The following is a 20,446-nucleotide window of genomic DNA, read 5'->3' as shown; positions in this document are numbered from 1 at the left end:
GCAGCCTGCAGAATGGAGACAGTAAAAAGAAAAGCAAAATGAAAGATAGCAGAGGAATATGTTCCAGATGAAGGAACAAGATAAAACTTCAGAAGCTTAAGTGAAATGGAGATAGGTGGTATACCCAAAAAAGAATTCAATGTGATGATAGTAAAAATCATTCCATATTTTGAAAAAGAATGGAAGCACAGATGAAAAAGATGCAAGAAATGTTTACTAAAGAGCTAGAAGATATAAAGAATAACAAAGTTGAGCAATAGAGTAACTGTGATGCAAAATACATCAGAAGGAATCAATAGCAGAATAAAGGAGGCAGAAAAATGGGTAAGTGAGCTATAAGACAGAACAGAGTGACATGATATATTTAAAGTGGTGAAAGGGATAAACTGACAACCAAGAATACTTCTATATAGCAAGGCTCTTGTTCAGATTTAAAAGAGAAAAGGTTTATAGACAAGCAAAAGCTAAGAGAATTCAGCACCACCAACCCAAACTAGCTTTGCTGCTAAGTCACTTCAGTCGTGTCTGACTCGGTGCGAGCCCATAGACGGTGGCCCACCAGGCTCTGCCATCCCCGGGATTCTCCAGGCAGGAGTACTGGAGTGGGTTGCCATTGCCTTAAACAAATGCTAAAGGAACTTCTCTCAGTGAAGAGGAAGACCATAACTAGAAAGAAGAAAATTGCGAGTGGAAAAGCTCACCAGTAAAGGCAAACATGCAGTAAAGGTAGGAAATCATCCACTACAAATATGATATCCAAAATTAGCAATTGTGGGACTTCCCTGGCAGTCTGGTGGTTAAGATTCACACTTCCAAAGCAGGCAGTGCAGGTTCAAGCCCTGTTTAGGGAACTTAGTTTTCCACATGCTGCACATCCAAAATAAAATAAATAAAAATTAAAAAAAAAACCCAGCAATGATGATAATAGGCAAGTACAAATGCAGAATATTGGAAATGCATTTGAAATTTAAGAGAACAATAACTTAATCTTGTTTATATATGGACTGCTATATCAAAATTTTGTGGTAACAACTGTAAATCAAAAATATACAATAGATATATACACACAAAATAGAAAAAACAATACCAAAACAACACGAAACATAGCCATCAGATCACTAGAGAAGAGAACAAAAGAGGAAGGGAAGACAAAAAGATGAAAACAAATTCAAAACTGAACAGAATGGCAATAAGAACATAAATTTTGATAATTACCTTACATAAAATGATTAAATGCTCCAACTGAAAGACTTAGACTGGCTGGATGGATATGAAAACAAGACCCATAAATATGCATTCTACAAGAGAGCCACACTAGATCTAGGGACACATACATACTGAAAGTAAGGGGATGGAAACATATTGCATGCAAGTAAAACTCTCTAGAAGCTGGATTAATAATACTTGTATTAGGTAAATATACTTTAAAATAAAGAGTTTTGAAAGAGACAGAGGGACACTACATAATGATCAAGGGATCAATCCAGGAAAAACACATAACAATTGAAAATATATGTGCTCCCAACATAGGAGCACCTCATATAGGAGGCAAGGCTAACAGCCATAAAAGGAGAAATCAGCAGTAACACGTAATAGTGGAGGACTTTAACACCGGCTTTCATCCATTGATGGATCATCCAGAAACATAATCAGTAAGGAAACATAGCCCTTAAATGACACATTAGACCAGATGGACTCAATCAATATTTATAGAGCATTCCATCCAAAAGCAGCGGAATACATATTCAGGTGCACATAGAATTTTCTCCTGGATAGATCACTATAAGAAAAAAAAAATGACAATAAAATAAAACCCGTGGAGGCTAGCTGATTTGCAACCAAACAACCAGTGGATCACTGAAGAAATCAAAGAAGAATCTAAAATATACCTGGAGACAAATGAAAACATGATGATCCAAAACCAATGGGATATAGCAATAGCAATTCTAAGAGGGACGTTTAGAGCAATAAAAGCGTACCTCAGGAAACAAGAAAGGTGTTAAACAACCTACCATTACACCTAAAGCAACTGAAGAAGGACAATCAAACCCAAAATTATTAGAAGGAAAGAAAGCATAAAGATCAGAGCAGAAATAAATGAAATAGAGATGAAGAAAACCATAGAAAAGATCAATGAAACTAAAGGCTGGTTCTTGGAAAAGATAAATAAAATTGATAAAGCTTTAGCAAGACTCATCAAGTAAATGAGAAAATAAAGGCTTACTTCTCTTACGAGTCAAAAGAAAAAAGAGAAAGAGGCTCAAATCAATAAAATTAGAAATGAAAAAGGAGACAAGAAACAACACAGAAATATAAAGGATCATAAGAGACTACTGCCAGAAATTTATGCCAATGCAATGGACAAATTAGAAGAAATGCACAAATTCTTAGAAAGGTACAACCTCCCTAGACTGACTCAAGAAGAAATGTAAAATATGAACAGACCAATCAGAAGTACTAAAATTGCAACTGTGATTTTAAAACTCCCAACAAAAGTCTAGGACCAGATGACTTCACAGGCAAATTATATCAAACATTTAGAGAAGAGTTATCACCTATCCTTCTGAAACTATTAAAAAAAAAAAAATCACAGAGGAAAGAACCACTCCCAAACTCAGTCTATGAGACCAGCATCACCCTGATACCAAAACCAGACCAAATGACCACAAGGAAGGAAAATTAGAGGCTAGTATAATTGATGAGTATAGATGCAAAAATCCTCAACAAAATACTAGCAAACAAAATCCAACAATACATTAATTGGACCATACACCACAGAGTGGATTCATTCCAGGGATGCAAGGATTGTTTGGTATCCACAAATCAATCACCACGTCAACAAGTTGAAGAATAAAAACTATATGATCATCTGAATAGATCCAGAAAAAGGTTTTGACAAAATTCGACACCCATTTATGATTAAAAACTCTCTAGAAAGGGGGCACACAGGGAACCTACGTTAATATAATAAAGACCATATATGACAAACCCAAGCTAACATCATACTCAATAGTGAAGAGGTGAAACTATTTCCTCTATGATCAGGAACAAGAGAAATTTGCCTACTCTTGCCACTTTTATTCAGCATAGTTTTGGAAGTCCTAGCCAAAAATAAACTCAAAATGGATTAAAGGCTTAAATGTAAATCCAGATACTATAAAACTCTTAGAGGAAAATATAGGCAAAACAGACTTTGACCTAAATCACAGCAATATCTTTTTCAATCCATCTCCTAGAACAATGGAAATAAAAACAAAAGTAAACAAATGGGACTTAAAAGCTTTTGCACATCAAAGGAAACTAGAAACAAAACAATAAAATGACCCACAGAATGGGAGAAAATATTTACAAGCAATGTAATTGACAAGAGATTAATCTCCAGGATTTACAAACAGCTCCTGCTGTTTGTATTTATCAGTATCAAAAAAAAAAACAAACAATGAAAAGATAGGCAGAAGACCTAAATAGACATTTCTCCAAAGAATACAGACAGATAACCAAGAGGCACATGAACGTTTCTCAACATCACAAATTATTAGAGAAATGCAAGTCAAAACTACAACAAGACACTAGCTCACACCAGTCGGAATGGCCATCATCAAAAAGTCTACAAGCTATAAGTACTGGAGAGGGTGTAGAGAAATGGGGACCCTCCTACACTATTGATTTGAATGTAAATTGGTACAGCCACAATGGAGAACAGTGTAAAAGTTCCTTTAAAAACTAAAAATAGAACTACCGTATCATCCAGCAATCCCACTCCAGGGCATATATCCAGAGAAAAACATGGGCCAAAATTACACATGAACCCCAGTGTTCATTGCAGCACTGTTTGTAATAGCCATGACATGGAAGCAACCTAGATGTCCATTGACAGAGGAATAGATAAAGGAGATATGGTACATATATACAATGGAATAACCATAAAAAACAAAATGATGCCACTTTTTGCATCATGGATGGATCTAGAGATTATCAGAACGAAATAATTCAGGCAGAGAAAGACAAATATGATATTTATATGTGAAATCTAAAAAATTATACAAGTGAACTTATTTACGAAACAGAAACAGACTCACCGACTTAGAAATTTATGGTTACCAAATGGGAAAGGTTGAGAGGAGAGATTTAACAGGAGGTTGGGATTAACATATGTTGTGTGCTTAGTCGTGTCCGACTGTTTGTGACTCATGGACGGTAGCCCATCAATTCCTGTCCATGGAATTTGCCAGACAAAAATATTGGAGTGGGTTGCCATTTCCTTCTCCAGGGGATCTTCCTGACACAGGAACCAAATCTGTGTCTCTTGCGTCTCCTGCATTAGCAAGCGGATCCTTTACCACTAGTGCCACCAAGGAAGCCCTGGGATTAACATATACATGCTACTGCTGCTGCTGCTGCTAAGTCGCTTCAGTCGTGTCCGACTCTGCGCGACCCCATGATGGCCGCCCACCAGGCTCCGCCGTCCCTGGGATTCTCCAGGCAAGAACACTGGAGTGGGTTGCCATTGCCTTCTCTGATACATACTACTATATAGAAAATAATCAACAAGGACCTACTGTATAGCACAGAGGAGACTAGTTAATATGCTGGAATAATCTATATGGGAAAAGAATCTGAAAAAGACTAGAAGTGTGTATATGTGTAACCTAATCACTTTGTTGTACACCTGAACCTAATATAACATTGTATTGATAAATCAACTATATTCCAATATAAACTATAAATTAAAAAATGAAAATTGAATTCCCTGGTTATCCAGTTGTTAGGTCTCTGTGCTTCCATTGCAGAGGGTGTGAATTTGATCCCTGATTGGATAACTAAGAAATCCTACATGCCGTATGTTGTGTTCAAAAAAATATAATTAAAATTACTATTTGTTAGATCTTCCTCTTAATATTTGATCAATTTGAATAACTAGATACACGGCCATAGTTTAAATTAGGCTCCTACAAACTTCCTAGAACTAATAGAGCAGTTTTAATGTTTTAGTTTTTTAGGCTGTTAAGTTTAAGAGATTGAGCATGATATTTGGAGTAAAAAGTTGACTTCAGGTTATGACTTAATTTTATATGATCTTGGGTAAGTCATTTTAATCACCCTTTTGGTTCCATTTTTTTCCCAGTTCTAAAATGAGTGTATAATATTTTCTTTGTGATCTTTATGAAAATCAAAGAATCATTTATAAAAATACCATGTTAGCTATAAAGTTTTCTGTTAGTTTTCCTACTAATACATGGAAAACATTCTCCTTGACTTGACTGGTGAGCCAGAAACTTACTGCTGTCTTGGCTCCATCCTGCAGCTACAATAAAGTTAGGAAGTAAGGATGGCTACACAGCCATCAGATATGTCATGCCATACTGCCTGGCTTTTAAAATTAGTCAATGAACCTAAGTCTGAAATTAACTCTAGGATGTTAATTTGCTCAGGCTCAGAGATCCTGCTTGATTTTTCTGTCTGTCCTGGAAATTTATGTTTTCCTTCTCACTGAGCTAAAACACATGCATCCTGGAATATTTGTAGACAGAGTCAGACCTGAGATAACTTTAGGCCCAGAAATAAGAAACAATCCAAACCAAAATGGTATACACTGTGGAATTCTAAGTACTAACTCACTTTTTCATGTTGAACATGGCCTCCCTTCTTCTTTCCATGAATGCCATCTGGAGATTCCCTTTGTGCTTCTGAACCAATTAGTGGAAGGAATCTTAGACTAGTGGGGCTTGGTACCTAGGAGCCATAAATAAAGTAAGACATACTTAACAGTGATAAATTCTGTAATATGAATTCAGAGGTGGGGGATAGGGAGTGAGAAGGTCCAACTACTTTAAAACATACCCACCATCCCAGGAGTCCACTATTAATTCTGATGCTTTCCCATTAGCATCATCTGTAGTTTAACTGTTTAATACCTGTAGGAGGTTATCAACATGGTCTTGGGAAAGAGAAGTAACATTTTATAAAACAATATTATATGTTAAAATTAGGGTGCAATGTTTTGTCTTTGTTTTATTATTCTTGGTTAATTAAAAAACAGAGGTTATCTGGATTGGAGACTTGAAGGAGAAGTAGGGATTTGGAGGGAAACAAGGGGTGGATGAGTTATGGGCAGAGGAGCAGCACAGGCAAAGTCACAGTAGAGGGAAGAACAGTGATGCTTAAGGAATGGTAAGTGAGCACAGCTGGAGTGTAGGGTACATGGGAGAATATGGTGGAAAATGGGGTTATACAGTTCAGGTGGAGGTCAGATCATGAGAATGTCAGGCTAAAGGCATTTAGTTTTATCCTATAGGTGATGAAGAGCCAGGGTAAAGTTTGAAATACTTTTCTGTAGTATTGTTCAATGTGGAATGACAGAGACAATGATCAAGGCCACTGATACACAAAACCAAAGATTTCTCTGGGTTTGGACGCAGCATGTTTATGGAATCATCTTTCTGCTTGGTTATGTGATTGCTTGTTCAGGGTCAGGAATGAGATGTCAGATTCCCTAATTGTTCTGGAATCACTCTAGTCCTAGATACCTCCAACTCACCCTGTATATGGGCAGAGAACCGAAAACAATCCCTGCCTCTCTGTTCTCAGTCATGAAACCTTCCAAGGCATGTCTTCGAATCTGCAAAGAGAGCAGTGAATGTTTAATGAAAAGGGCATATTATATCAGTGGCAAAATTCCTGGAATCAAATTCTGACTCTGCCACTTATTAGTTGCATGATCTTAAGCAAATTCTCTCCCTGTTGACAACTTATGAGGACAAAATGTATATAGTAAGGTGCTACTCAAATATAAGATTTAAATCTATTGTATTATTATTACTAATAACAATATGTCAAAAAGAAATGAAAAGAAGTGAACAAATATTATACAATTGTGAATGAAAAGGAATGGGAAAAATAAAATTGCTAGTAGAAATCAGATTCCTAAGTGAAAGATATTTTTATCTCAAGCATTAAACCTTTGTTATTTTACCAACCAACTGAGAAGATAAAGATGTGGTAAGAAGAGGCCAAGCCTTATAATATTGAGTGCATTCAACTGTTTCAAGAGCTTTAAAACCTTTCTAAAGTTTTCCCCAAATTTATTTAACATTTCAGTTAAATTACTTTAACAGTTACCACTTCAAATTGGAAAAGAATATTAAAAGTGAAAACCAATCTTTATTTTTAGGTTGTGCTATTCAACAAAATCGAGCATTTGTTACATGCTATACATGCATCTTTGCCCATAAAGAGCTTATGATTTCTTGGTGGAGGGGAGAAGTAAGAGTCAGTATACCAATAGTTCTACTTCAATGTAGAACCTGGTAAGTGGACATGTTATGAGACACAAAGCAGGGAGAGACTGGGGCCTTTGGGGAAAGTGGAATTAACATTTATTGAATGCCCACAATGTACCTCGTATACATTTTCTCATTTAATCCTCAAAAACACTCTTTGAGAGATTAGATTATTAGTTATCAGATAAAATAAAACCTAAGATTAAACTGAAGTCTGTTACATTCCACAGCCAGTCTCTTTCTTGCCTGTCACCCTATCTTCTGGGAGAAGCTATCCGAGTTCCCTTTGGACAGAAAGCGAGGGTTTATAAAATGGTTTCATTTGGAAAGTGTTAAATACTTACTAAACATGAAGTTGATGCTGTGAAAAATGACATATTCTGTTTTACAAATTGGAACAATACCCTCAACTCGAGGTTGTCAGTGTGCCATGCCCAGTCCTTTTCATCTTCTCTCAAACATAGTGACAATCTGAATGTTGTGTTCTTAATTCTCTAGCTTTTGTTTATATAATTTTGCCTTTTATACTTTTTGCCAAAACAATATTTTATTTATTTTGCCTTTCCTCTATTTTTATCAAAATGAAATGGCTATGTATATATTCTTATGCACAACTTGTCTTATTCAGTAGTATGTTTCAAACATCCATTCGTGTAGGGAAGTGTTATTCGAGTTCATTTATTTTTACTGCTCCATAGTATTTTAATTTATAAATATGCCATAATTTAGTTACCAGTTATACTATTGATGAGCATTTAGGCTGCTTTCAGATTTTTGCTGTTACAAATCGTACTGCTATGAGCTGCCTTGTTCCTGCCTCATAAACACATGTTTAGGAATTTCTGTTGATACTTAGTAGAGTATGCCTATTTTCAATTTACTAGATAATGCCTGTCACATAATTTTCCAAAGTGATTCTAGCAATTTACACTACTTCCACCAGCAGATTAGTGTTCTGATTGTTCTAAATACACACCGATTATCAGACTTTTTGGTATTTGCCAATCTGGTGGGTATAAAATGCTACCTTATAATATTATTGGTGTGTGTTTCTATGATTACTAATGAGGCTGAGCGTCTTTTCAGTTATTGTTTTTTTTTTCCTTTTGTGAAGTATCCAAGTATTTGACCATTTTTTAAACTGGACCATCTTTTCTAATTATTGATTTTTTCCTATACTGGATACTAATACTTTGTCAGTGGCAAAGTAGGATGGACTTTGACAGAGAGATGATGGATATGTCAGGGGTAGCCCCAGTGGACTGTAGGGACAGGAGACTGAGAGAAATGTTCAGGAAAAAACAATTAGTCTGATTTATAGAGGGTTGGACAACTATAGGTTAGAAATGGGAGATAAGTTTTAATCAGAGGTAAATTTGGTTTGTATTGTGGAAGATCTTGAGGAAATCCATTTTTAATTAATTAATGCCAGTTGTTGGTGGTGATAATGTTCAGTCGCTAAGTTGTGTCCTACACTTTGTGACCACATGGACTGCAGCACACCAGGCTACCCTCTCCTTCACCATCTCCCAGAGTTTGCTCAAATTCATGTCCATCAAGCTGGTGATGCTATCTAACCAGCTCATCTTCTGACACCCTCTTCTCCTTTTGCCTTCAATCTTTCCCAGCATCAGGTCTTTTCCTATGAGTTGACTCTTTGCATCAGGTGGCTTTAGCATCAGTCCTTCCAGTGAATATTCAGGATTGTTTTCCTTTAGGATTAACTGGTTCGATCTCCTTGCAGTCCAAGGAACTCTCAAGAGTCTTCTCCAGCACCACAACTTGAAAGCATTTAGACCTTAGCCTAAAGGCTCATGCTATATTCATTTTTTAGAAGTTTTAGAAATTGAAATAGAATAAATCGCAATGTATATTTCTCTCCTATTCTGCGCGAAGAAAAGTTTTTCTGTCTGTGATAGGCAGAATAATGGCAACCAAGGATATTCACACACTATTCCTCCCACCCCAAATCTGTGAATATATTGCTTCATTTGTCAAAAGGGACTTTGCAGATGTGGCTAACATTAAAAACCTTGAGATGGATCATCCAAGTGGGCCCAATCTAGTCATAGGGATTTTTAAAAGCAGAGAACATTTCAAACTGGTCAGAGAGACCAGATCACAGAATAGGATTTTCTGGCTTTGAAGGTGAAGGAAGGGAACCACAAACTAGGGAATATGAGATTCTGCCTAGAGGCTACGGAAGGAGGCACAGCTCTGGCAACACCAGTGAGACGCAAGTCAGACTTCTACAGAACTGTGAAATAACTAACTTGTATGGTTTAAACCACCAAGTTTCTATTGACATGTAACAGCAGCAATAGGAAACTAATACACTGGACATATTAAATTCAGAAAAACAAAAGCAAAGTGATTTTTTCTTTTGTTTTGTTTTTTAAAGCTACCTTAGGAGAAGAAAGAGACTTGAAAAACTTAAAATCATGTTCCACTTCAAAGGCCTTAGGAGGTGTACGCTTGAAGAGCAAAGACATCGAGCTCATTTTTTGCCATCTGCGTATAAAGATACACACACATATTAAAAAAATGGTTAAGGACATACCTATGCCTACTCAACGAGTATCCATCATGTCCTTTGTCTGGGCCTCCAAATTCTCTGGCTCCCATGGCGCCAGTCCTAATGATGTGACCTTTGCACTTAACTCTTATTTCACTCCCCAGATCTCCCTCCAAAGAAATCATCAAGATTTCTACTAAACCTCAACATTCCATGGAGTTAACTTCATTAATAGCCATTGGGGGAAAAAAAACAAAAACAGAAATCTCTGGTATAAAACTAATGTTTGATTTTTTGTGACTCAGGTCAAACTTCCACTATAGTTAAAACTTACTTATGTATATATTTTAAAAGTCATAACTAAGTATTAAAAATGTAAACCTATGTCTTCTAACAAAATGTAAACATATATCCTACTTTAACCTATCCCAAATATATCATACTGTTTCATACTTCATATCTATCATTTATATCTGTTGCCTCTGCTTGTAAAGTTCTCCATTAATCATTCTTTATTTGTTCCACAGCATCTTTTGAATGCCTACTATGTACTAAGCACTGAACTAAGAATTGGATATATAAAGATACATAAAACATGCTCCTAGTCTTCAAGGAACTCAAGAGAATAGTGAAGAAGATGCATATTAACAAATCAGAATATAGTGTTTTAAGTACTAAGGTACATGGATTCTCAAGACTCAGCAGTTACCCAAGGAGACTCATCAGCTTTGCCTGGTGAACTTTGCCATATCCTGATGAGTCTTGGCTCTACTATCACACTTCTTACATTTTAGCCAGATGTCTTCCCCAGTACTCCTTACTGCCCAGCTAAGACAAGCCTTGAACACTTCAGTGTGGTTTGGCAATCATTTGGAGCCCTCGTTAATTGTTCCCTAACTGTTTCTGTTTTGAACCAAGTTCTGTGTGGCTTATGACTCTTAGCTTCAATTCCTGTTTACAACTGTTCTACCGACTTTTGGACTAGATGATGGCATTGTGTCTCCCCAGCCTTGACTTACTCAGGATTTCCCTAAAAGACTCTATCTTAGACAATCTTCTCTGATTCTTTCCACTTTGGACTCATCTTGTCAGTTATTCCAGTTCTGAGTGAGTGAGTGAAAGTCACTCAGTCATGTCTGACTCTTTGCGACCCAATGGATAGTCTAGGGATTTTCCAGGCCAAAATACTGGAGTGGGTAACCGTTCCCGTCTCCAGGGGATCTTTCCAACCAGGGGACTGAACCCAGGTCTCCTGCATTGCAGGCGGATTTTTTACCAGCTGAGCCACCAGGGAAGGCCAAGAGTACTGGAGTGGGTAGCCGTTCCCTTCTCCAGGGGATCTTTCCAACCAGGGGATTGAGCCCAGGTCTCCTGCATTGCAGGCGGATTCTTTACCAGCTGAGCCACCAGGGAAGGCCAAGAATACTGGTGATCTGCTGGATATTACCAGTCTAGGTATTCTAGTCCTATGAAGGCTAGACATTTAGACATCTACCATTTAGGGCTGGGCTTTGCTGATGTTGAAAGCTCAGATGAGCGCTGCTGCTGCTGCTAAGTCGCTTCAGTCGTGTCCGACTCTATGCGACCCCATAGACAGCAGCCCATCAGGCTCCCCTCTCCCTGGGATTCTCCAGGCAAGAATACTGGAGTGGGTCGCCATTGCCTTCTCTGCAGATGAGCACTAGTTGCTTCCGTATGACAAAGATTCAGCCACAATCAAAACCAGGACTGAGCTTTGCAAAAGCATAAAACAACTTTTCACCAGCATTTTATTCTTTACTGGGGGACTGTCCTCCCTCCCCTATGCCTTTAAGCATGCTCAAGTCTCCCTCACAAACAAGCAAACTCATGAAACAAACTCTTCTTCAGTCCTACAGCTATTTGACTTCCTAGCAAAGTAATCTATGCTGTCATCACCTCACATCTCCCATTTATTTCTCAACCATGACAATGCAATTTTTACCCATCACTCTTTGAAACTTCACTTGCTAGAATCATTAGTGACCTTTCAGCTCACAGACGTGCTGGATCCACTGTTTACTTTTCTATTGTCCTATGTGATTTCACCACCACATTCTACAAATGTGTCCTCTCACTTTTCTTCCTCTCTCGTCCCTTGATTTCCATCGCACCATTTGTTTCTGGCTTTCCTTTCAACCTATTGGCTATTCCTTCTTAATGTTTTTCACTGGTTTCTCTTCTTTGGTCTGCTCTTTACAGGCCATTTCTTGATTTCTTCCTCAGTTTTCTGTTTCTGCTCACTCTGTATACAGGACCTGAGTGACTTATCCAGATTGAAAATACTACGATGCTGATGACACCAAAACCTTTACCTATAAGTCTGACCTCTTTGGGGAGCTCCAGACAGATCTGTCTGCTCATTAAATATCTCCGCTTGGAAGTCCCACAAACATCTCAAACTTAAACCTGTCCCAAACCAAATTCACCATCTTTTTCTTCAGACCTCCTCTTCCCCTTCTGTATTGTATCATGGTGATTTCTGTAGTTAAAAATCCTTATGTTGGGCCTTAAAACTCTTATTGTGCTTTGGCCCCTATAGACTTTTCTTGCTTTATATTATACAAGATATTATATCCTTACTACTTGCCTCCTGGACTCCAAGCGTTGAAAGACTATAACATGGTCTTTCACTATTTAGTGTGTATACTTTGGCAGTTGTCTCCTTGATCTTTGTTCGATCAAATCCTGTCTGCTCTTCTGTGATTATTTTAACAACTCATGTTCCTAGAAGTACTATTATACCAAATTACAGCTTTTGTTTACTTATTTCTCCCTTTCCCTCAGTTGCAAAATTACTGAAAAGTTCTGGGCTTTTCATCTTTGAATTCTCCATCTTCAGCACAGTGTGACAGTATCATATAGTTTAATTTCATCTGCTCACCTAAAGAATACCAAACGCTCTTACCTTTGCTGGTCAAATACCAGAGGATATTCATATGTTAGCTTCTTCTCTGTGAATTTGCTTTCTTCTTTTATTTCTATGGGATATTCAGTAACATCACAAGGCAAAATAAAATCACTTGTCTGTGATAGTTCGAAGGTCCTTCGCTGTCCAAAATATCCACAGTAATGACCATTGAGGGCATGCCAGAGCCTGGCGAAAGGCAAAGGTAGGGAGAAGAAAATAACTGGAATTCAGTGGAAGTTACTCTGTTTAGGTCATTTATGTAGATTTTTCTTGGCCCAGAAGGGATTTTAAACTCGAGTCCAGAACTCTACCTATTAAATATGTGGAGCTAATCATAACATAAACATTTTTACCAGTTGGAATTCTAATCTACAACAATTTTGGAAATGTCGTTTTAAATCTGTACTTATGATAACCACTTATTAAACCCGGAAGACTAGAAATGGATTTTTCCCCAAATAGTAGTGCTCATTCAACTTATATTGACTTGTCAGTTGAATTAGGCTGTAGAATGGACCATATCTCAGCTGTCTAATTTCTGTATCAGCATCAACAGAACTTATGGGAGGAGACATCTACTAATGGTTTCACTCTTACCAAAATCATTTCAACCGTCATCCGCATTTTCTACTTTTATGGAAACGCCATACGATTTTTTAAAACTGAGTTCTGCAATAAGGTGGCAAAAGAAGTGATTCTTTACACACATGCATTATTTCACTCCAAAGAGTCCTTCTAAATAACTCACATGGTTTAAAGTCATACAGAATGTCATTAGCAAGAGTATATGCCCTATGTCTTATGGAAATAAGACACAAAATAATGTCTGACAGATCTTCCATTTATGTCTTGATTTCAGGCTCAAGTCCTCACACCTGACAGTGGCTTGACAATGTACCCTTCCTTTCATACTTTAATTCCCCAGCGCTATGTAGATGTTTTTATAGACTTCCCAGAGACTTGACCAAAGTGAAATCGATAAGCCCTCTCAACACAGAAGTTAGAGGGGTGAGGGACTAGCTTCAGGACAACTCTAAATTCATTCTGCTGGAGGCAAGGACTGAAGTAACTTTTGGTCTTCTTGTTTTCTGATGTTTCCTACTTCATGTGCAATGTTCCCAAATGACTAATCCTATCTCTCAGCCTGATTTTCTAGGAGTCAGATATAGATTTGGATCTTTACCCCTCTCTATCCTCTGTCCCAAAGCTAAGCCTTTATTATCCCTTTTCCTATGATAAAATCAATCTTTTTAACAAACAAGATTTAGAGTGTTAAATGCTTCCCAGGTGGCTCAGTTGGTAAAGAATCTGCCTGCAGTGCAGGAGTCCTGGATTCAATCCCTGGGTTAGGAAGATCTCCTGGAGAAGGGCATGGCAACCTCCTCCAGTATTCTTGCCTGGAGAATTCCATGGACAGGAGCCTGAGGGACTACACACAGTCCATGGGGTCGCTAAGAGTCAGACACAACTGAGCGACTTTCACTTACACTTAGGAAGTGGCAGTGAGTATTAGCAGAAAGACTTATTTGTGAAAAGAACTATATTCTGAGATAGCTGTTAATAGAGCTATGTTTTTTGAACTGAGTATTTAGGGATAGCTTCACTTGAAGGAATTGTAAAAGTAATTTCTCCACGCCATAGATAACTGGTTTGAGCAGGAAAAGCTTATAAACGATAGAGGTGTGCACACATGTAATGTGTGGGGAGTGTGTGTGTGTGTACATACATTATAATGCCCAATTAACACTTCTGATGACAACTGAAAATAAGCTGGAGCAGAGACTCAAGGGACAGAGTTTGGGAAAACATCTATAATAATTAAATGTAATTTTCATGTCAGTTCATTTTTCCTATGAATAAAACAACAGATCTCTTTGACAGAGAAAGCAGCTCTGTTTGCCCTCAAATAAGATCTTATCTTTAAGATTCATCTGGAACTCGATATTTCTGAAAGATTTCCATCTTTCCATATTCCAAATGTTTTCCTTTTTTAGTGCTGCTTTTCTCAGTGAATGACACTAGTATTCATCTAGTTTTATAATGCCTGGAATCATTCTTGACATCTCCTACCTTCTCTTGCAGTTAAAGTTTATGTCTTCTGAATTTTGCCTCCTAGACAGTTCTCAAATCCAAAATACTTATTCCTAGCACTGTTACCACTCCCTGAGTTCACACCACGGTATTCACCAGTGACATCTAACTGGTCTCTGTGCTCCCAATTTTGCTGCTCCAAAATCCATACCTCACACATCATTATTTTTAAAACATATCTCAAATTATGTGAGTGTTATTCACTCAGCTCCTCTGCCCGTGGAATTCTCCAGGCAAGAAGACTGAAGTGGATAGCCATTCCCTTCTCCAGGGGATCTTCCTGATCCAGGGATCAAACCCAGGGCTCTCGCATTGCAGGCAGATTCTTTACTATCTGAGCTATATATAAACTCTACTAATTATGTTACTTACCCACTTAATATTTTTTGGTTGCTAATTATTTCAAGATGAAGATCCAAATCCTGAACATCTGCTACATGCTATATGGTCTTGTCCCGGTCTGAATCACCAGGCTCAAGCTCATATAGCTAGCTAGGGTCTTGTGAATTTCAGACCATGGTCATTCACACAACATAAAATATTTCTTCCTTTTCATCTTCATTATGTTTAAACTCTTGAGAACACTTTGAAACCTCTTTATCTCCCTTGATCTTACCTACTTTTATGCCCTTAAGAGGCCAATTCATTATCTTGATTTTTAATGTAATTTTTTAAACTTTTTTATTTTATATTGAAATATAGTTGATTAACAAAGTTGTGTTGGTTTCAGGTGTAAAACAGAGTGATTAAGTTATACATGTACATGTATATATTCTTTTCCAAATTCTTTCCCCAGGTTATTACAGAGTATTGGGCCTAGTTCCTTGTGCTATATACTAGGTCCTTGTTGGTTATCTATTTTGAATAGAGAAGTATGTACATGTCAATGGCAAATTCCCAATTTATCCCATCTCCTTGGTAACCAAAATTTCATTCTCTAAGTCCGTGAATCTGTTTCTGTTTTGTGAATAAGCTCATTTGTATCGTTTTTTTTTTTTAAGATTCTACATTTAAGTGATATCATGTGCGACTTTACTTAGTATGGTAATCTTTAGGTCCATCCATACTGCTGCAAAAGGCATTATTTCATTCTCTTTAATGGCTGAGTAATATCCTATTGTATATATGTACTACACCTTCTTTATTTGTCAGTGGACATTTAGGTCGCTTCCATGTCCTGGCTATTGTGAGTAGTGCTGCAATGAACACTGGCTTGCATGTATCTTTTTGAAATATGGTTTGAATTATATTTAGCAATTTGTCTCAAGAATGGTCATGAAATTTCCTTTCTCTTTATGTGTGTGTGTATATATATGTGTGTATGTATTTTTAGCATTTTATGTATGTATACTTAGCATCACTAGGCAATTAAAAACAAGTAGGCTTGGTAGAGCATGGCCACTGTAGTTATTAATTCTGAAGTAGTAGATCTCTAAAGTCCTCATTAGAAGGAAAAAAAGTTTTATTACTATGTATGGTGACAAGTGTTGACTTATTAAGGTGATCCTTTTACAATATATGCATATATTGAATCATTATGTTGTATAACTGAAACTAATATAATATTATTTAAAACCTCAGTTTTTAAAAAAACTGATCCTAAGGGGAGGCTTTCTAGAGATTATAATTGATTACAGTCCTAGTAAATCATATGTTTGCTCCAATGGTAGCACTGTGCTCACCCCTCTGAAGTAAGAGGAGCAACCAAGGAAGAAAAGAACCACAAAAACAAGTAGACTTTTAATGTCAATTACATTTTCATTGAAACAATTACTTCACTTTCACTTTTCTCAGTATTAGTTGTTCTTTCCTATATTTTGTAATGACTTCTCATCCTATGTATCCTGTAGTCTTCCCTGGGCTTGGGCCTATCTCTCTGAGCTACCCATATTGCTTAATGATTTGAAATAAATCTACAAGAACACTTGTGTTGAAAGTATACCTTTTAGTGTTGATGAGCATGGCATCTCATTTTCTTGAGTGTGGAAAATTGCAAATTAGTGACTACCTTCTCAAAGCCCTTTGGTGCCACCTTTTATTTGTTTTAATCAGCTAATCAAGATTCCACTTATGGTATATGCTCAAAGTTTAGCTTAAAATCCTTTACCTCATACAACCTGAATTCACAATATGAAGGTCCATACCTTACTGAGCCATCGATGGAGGCAGTAAGTACCACTTGTTTCTCTTCTACATAGATTATTTGAACAATTTCTAATGAATGAGCACGCCAGGCAAGAAGCTGCTTGAATTTCTAGACAGCAACAATAAAGCATATCTCTTATAATAAGTACGTACTGATCCAAATACAATCTTGAACAAAAACGTTAATCATTAAAGAGCTAAGCTAATGAATGAATGGTGTAGACATTTGTGCAAGACAGTGAAATCCCCACCCCAGTTATCTCTTCTATTGCTTGTTGAGGTACCAAAAATTCTATTTTTAGATATTTGTTAATCTATGTATATCCGTGGGACAGGACATATCTTACACCTTTAGCATCTTATCATTTAACTGAGGATTAGCAATTCATTTAGTTGAAAACTAGTAGAAGACTAGATGAAAGAAAATCCTTAGGAGAAGGGTTGTGGGGGGACTATATAATATAATATAGTAATATTATATATAATATAATCAGGAGCAGGAGAAAGCAGAGTTAAAAGAAGATGACCAAAGGGAAGATTGGCAAGAAGACTTTTCCTATTTCCAAGTTTTATCCAGAGATCCCTGGCTAATTATTTTTTTGTTTGTTTTGGAAGGGGGGTGTTGGTGGTGATTGGGGGATATATATGTTACTTACATACCACAAAGAATTGACAAAAGGATTGGACCCAGCTCATTCTCTCGCAAAGACATCTTGACACTTCAGGATGTGACTTATCCTCAAGTTTAGAGCCTCTAAATGGGCTCCAGAAGAAATTTTTAAACCATGTGAACTAGAGTTGTCAATTGGGAGACTTATTCTGTAGTAATATCCCCATAAAACATGTTCCCTCTCTGTTACTGATGAATCCAGACTAAGACCTTACTTCTTGCCAGCCATCTATGTGGGAGCTAGAATTCTGGCAGCTCAGAGTTCTATGAGACCCAAATTCATTTAGACTTTAACATAGTAAGTTAGGCACAATTCTTCCAAGATTTCTTGACCTAATTCAGTTCCCTATTCTTAGAGAACCAGGGTAAAATCTACATCCTTCTACTTATTTTCTCAAAGCTTTTCAAGAACTTTGGTTGCCCAAAGGTTCTTTCTCTGCCTTGGGATGGAATTCTCTTAAGGCAAGGATTTCATTAATATGGACCATATCTATAGTAAGAAATACATTTTACTTCATGACCCAGTAAACACATGTGGTACCTGCACATGCATCTGAAACAAGTTTTAGTATCCTTCACAAAGGATACTTAATCTATATTGTGTATAATGCACAATTGATACTGTCTGTTGTTCTATTCTGTTGTATTGCATTGGCCAAAAGGTGTGTTTGGCTTTTTCCATAAGATGATATGGAAAAAGCCAAACACACCTTTTGGCCAACCCAATATTTCATTCCACTCCATTCTCTTCTATTTTCACAAAAGTACTGCTTGCCACTTACTTAATTGATTTTATGACTCCCCCTAGTGTATTACAACTAGTAATTAGAAAAAACACTGAATAAAACTTTCTTTCTGTAAGCATGTGAATATATGATATATTATTTCTCTTTATGTAGATAGACTTTGACTACTGTATCTCTTAGACTTGGTATTCCATGGATCATCTTTTAAACGGTATTGTCTCAAGAGGACCAGATTAACCTCTGATTTATAGGCTGACTTATTAAGTTTTCACTGTAGTTGTAATCCATAACTGAATCTTGTTTAATGCATGGTACATATTAGTGTATGTAATAATGAGGCATTTTATGACCAGAGTCCCTTGTGCATTTATAAATAGGCAGCCAGATACAAATTAGAAAATCACATTGTTCAAATAAAGAGAAGGTTGAAATGAGGTTGGATAGGGAAGAATTTAGATATGTTATTAAAATAGATCCTCTTCTTTTCAATTGGTGAAAATGCTTTTAAAAATCAATCCCACTATTATTCTAATTCAATATCAACACATAACTTTGTTTTAAATATTTTCTCTGAATTTTGAAAGGTCTCGGTTGCCAGTTTGTAGGAAGTCCATTTGTGAAAATGTAGGTTTTGAATTGTATTTTTTATCTGCTAAAATTAATATGAGAATATTGATAATTATCATAAGTAAGAGAAAATGATTAGATAACCTTCTTCTCATACATGATTCAGGCATATGATTGTTTTTGTTCCTCTCACAGTATGCCATATAGTTGATACAGTAAGTTGAAACTTAGTGCTTTCCATTTGCTGGTGGTATGTATTACATGTGGAAAGAGCATTGGATTAGAGGACAGGAACCCTGGTTCTGGCTCTGTCTTCATCATTAACTATGATGTGATCCCAGGCAAGTTGCTTTCTGATTTCCCTTCTGCAAACTGAAGATAGTCATACTGAAGCTAAGTATCTGAACTTTATAAAATCTATAATGGGTTCTTGGAAACAAAAACTCTGTAGATCAAATGAGATAATGTTTGAAATAATAAGTGTTCTAAAACACTCTGCAAGGAATCCCATCCTAATCAATGTATCCATGCATTAATATTAATATCTGTAATCCAGAAGCAAAACATTGCTGTTTAAGCTACTATTTGGCTTTTGGATTTGAAGTATTAACTTACAGGGAAATAAACCTATGATAAAACAGTGCTTCCTTGCTGTAGTCTTTAATTAATCTTGAATTTTTATAGTATATGTAGATATATTGGCATATCCACACACACACACAAGAAGTGCATTTGTTTTTTTAGCCATGCTGCGAGGCATCTGGTGTCTTAGTTCCCCAATCAGGGTTTGAACCCGCTCCCCTTGCAATGGGAGCATGGAATCTTAAACATTGGACTGCCAGGGAAGTCCCAGGAAGTACATATTTAAATGGTTATCAACTAAGGATGGTGACATTTACATTGCATTAACACTAAAAATAGAACAACATATTTAATCATAAGAGTGATTTTAGACTAGAGGGGAAGAGTTTCTTGAAAATAATAATGTATGGATACCAGGTTGGGTTTCTAGGAAAGGTTATGAAACTTCCTTCTACGAAGTTGTATAAGATAAAGGCAATGACTGTGGAGGACTGCATGAGGTATGATGCTCTTAAGCTCTGGGCAGACTCTAACAAATAAGTCAAAACATGAAGTAGATGCAGGATGACCAATGGCTTGTTTGCTCACTCACTCATTCATCCCCTATATTCTCCAGTAGACCACTGTTATTTGTCATATAGCTTAAGTTTCAGTAGTATCACATATGACTTGAGAGTAGGTAGTCTTGTCCTGTATTTCTATCTTTTGTGGCATTTGGCACAGAGAAATGCTCAGTAAATGTCTTGATTCAGTAATTAAACTAAAACTGAAGTTCTTACCTTTTCATCATGAGGTGATTCCAAGAAGGAACTGATACTGCAAAGGATTGTGTGTCCTTCTGTATGAAATTGAAACATTGGAGTTTTTAATTAGATAGTCTCTTGTCTAAGTAATTATTAATACTACTCAGACTTGTTTTGA

The 20,446-nt window shown here is 36.7% G+C and overlaps 1 protein-coding gene across 28 annotated transcripts in view; it reads right to left on the bottom strand.

Moving 5' to 3' along the window:
- Positions 1–20,446, bottom strand: part of WDR64 (WD repeat domain 64) — a 118,077-nt gene that overhangs the window by 1,416 nt on the left and 96,215 nt on the right. For all 28 annotated transcript variants that reach the window (XM_081492888.1, XM_081492886.1, XM_081492884.1 and 25 more), the window contains 6 exons: positions 20,305–20,363; positions 16,960–17,069; positions 12,722–12,910; positions 9,686–9,791; positions 6,539–6,619; positions 5,620–5,733 (listed from right to left, as the gene is read on the bottom strand). In XM_081492888.1, coding sequence (XP_081349014.1) covers positions 5,620–5,733; positions 6,539–6,619; positions 9,686–9,791; positions 12,722–12,910; positions 16,960–17,069; positions 20,305–20,363 — 659 coding nt within the window. The remainder of the gene's footprint in view (positions 1–5,619; positions 5,734–6,538; positions 6,620–9,685; positions 9,792–12,721; positions 12,911–16,959; positions 17,070–20,304; positions 20,364–20,446) is intronic.

This window comes from Giraffa tippelskirchi, chromosome 5 (genome assembly GCF_054371585.1).
Source record: "Giraffa tippelskirchi isolate mGirTip1 chromosome 5, T2T-mGirTip1v1.2.pri, whole genome shotgun sequence".
Taxonomy (NCBI): domain Eukaryota; kingdom Metazoa; phylum Chordata; class Mammalia; order Artiodactyla; family Giraffidae; genus Giraffa; species Giraffa tippelskirchi.
Note: the sequence above shows the minus strand (reverse complement) of the source record. Positions and strands in the feature narration are given on the sequence as shown.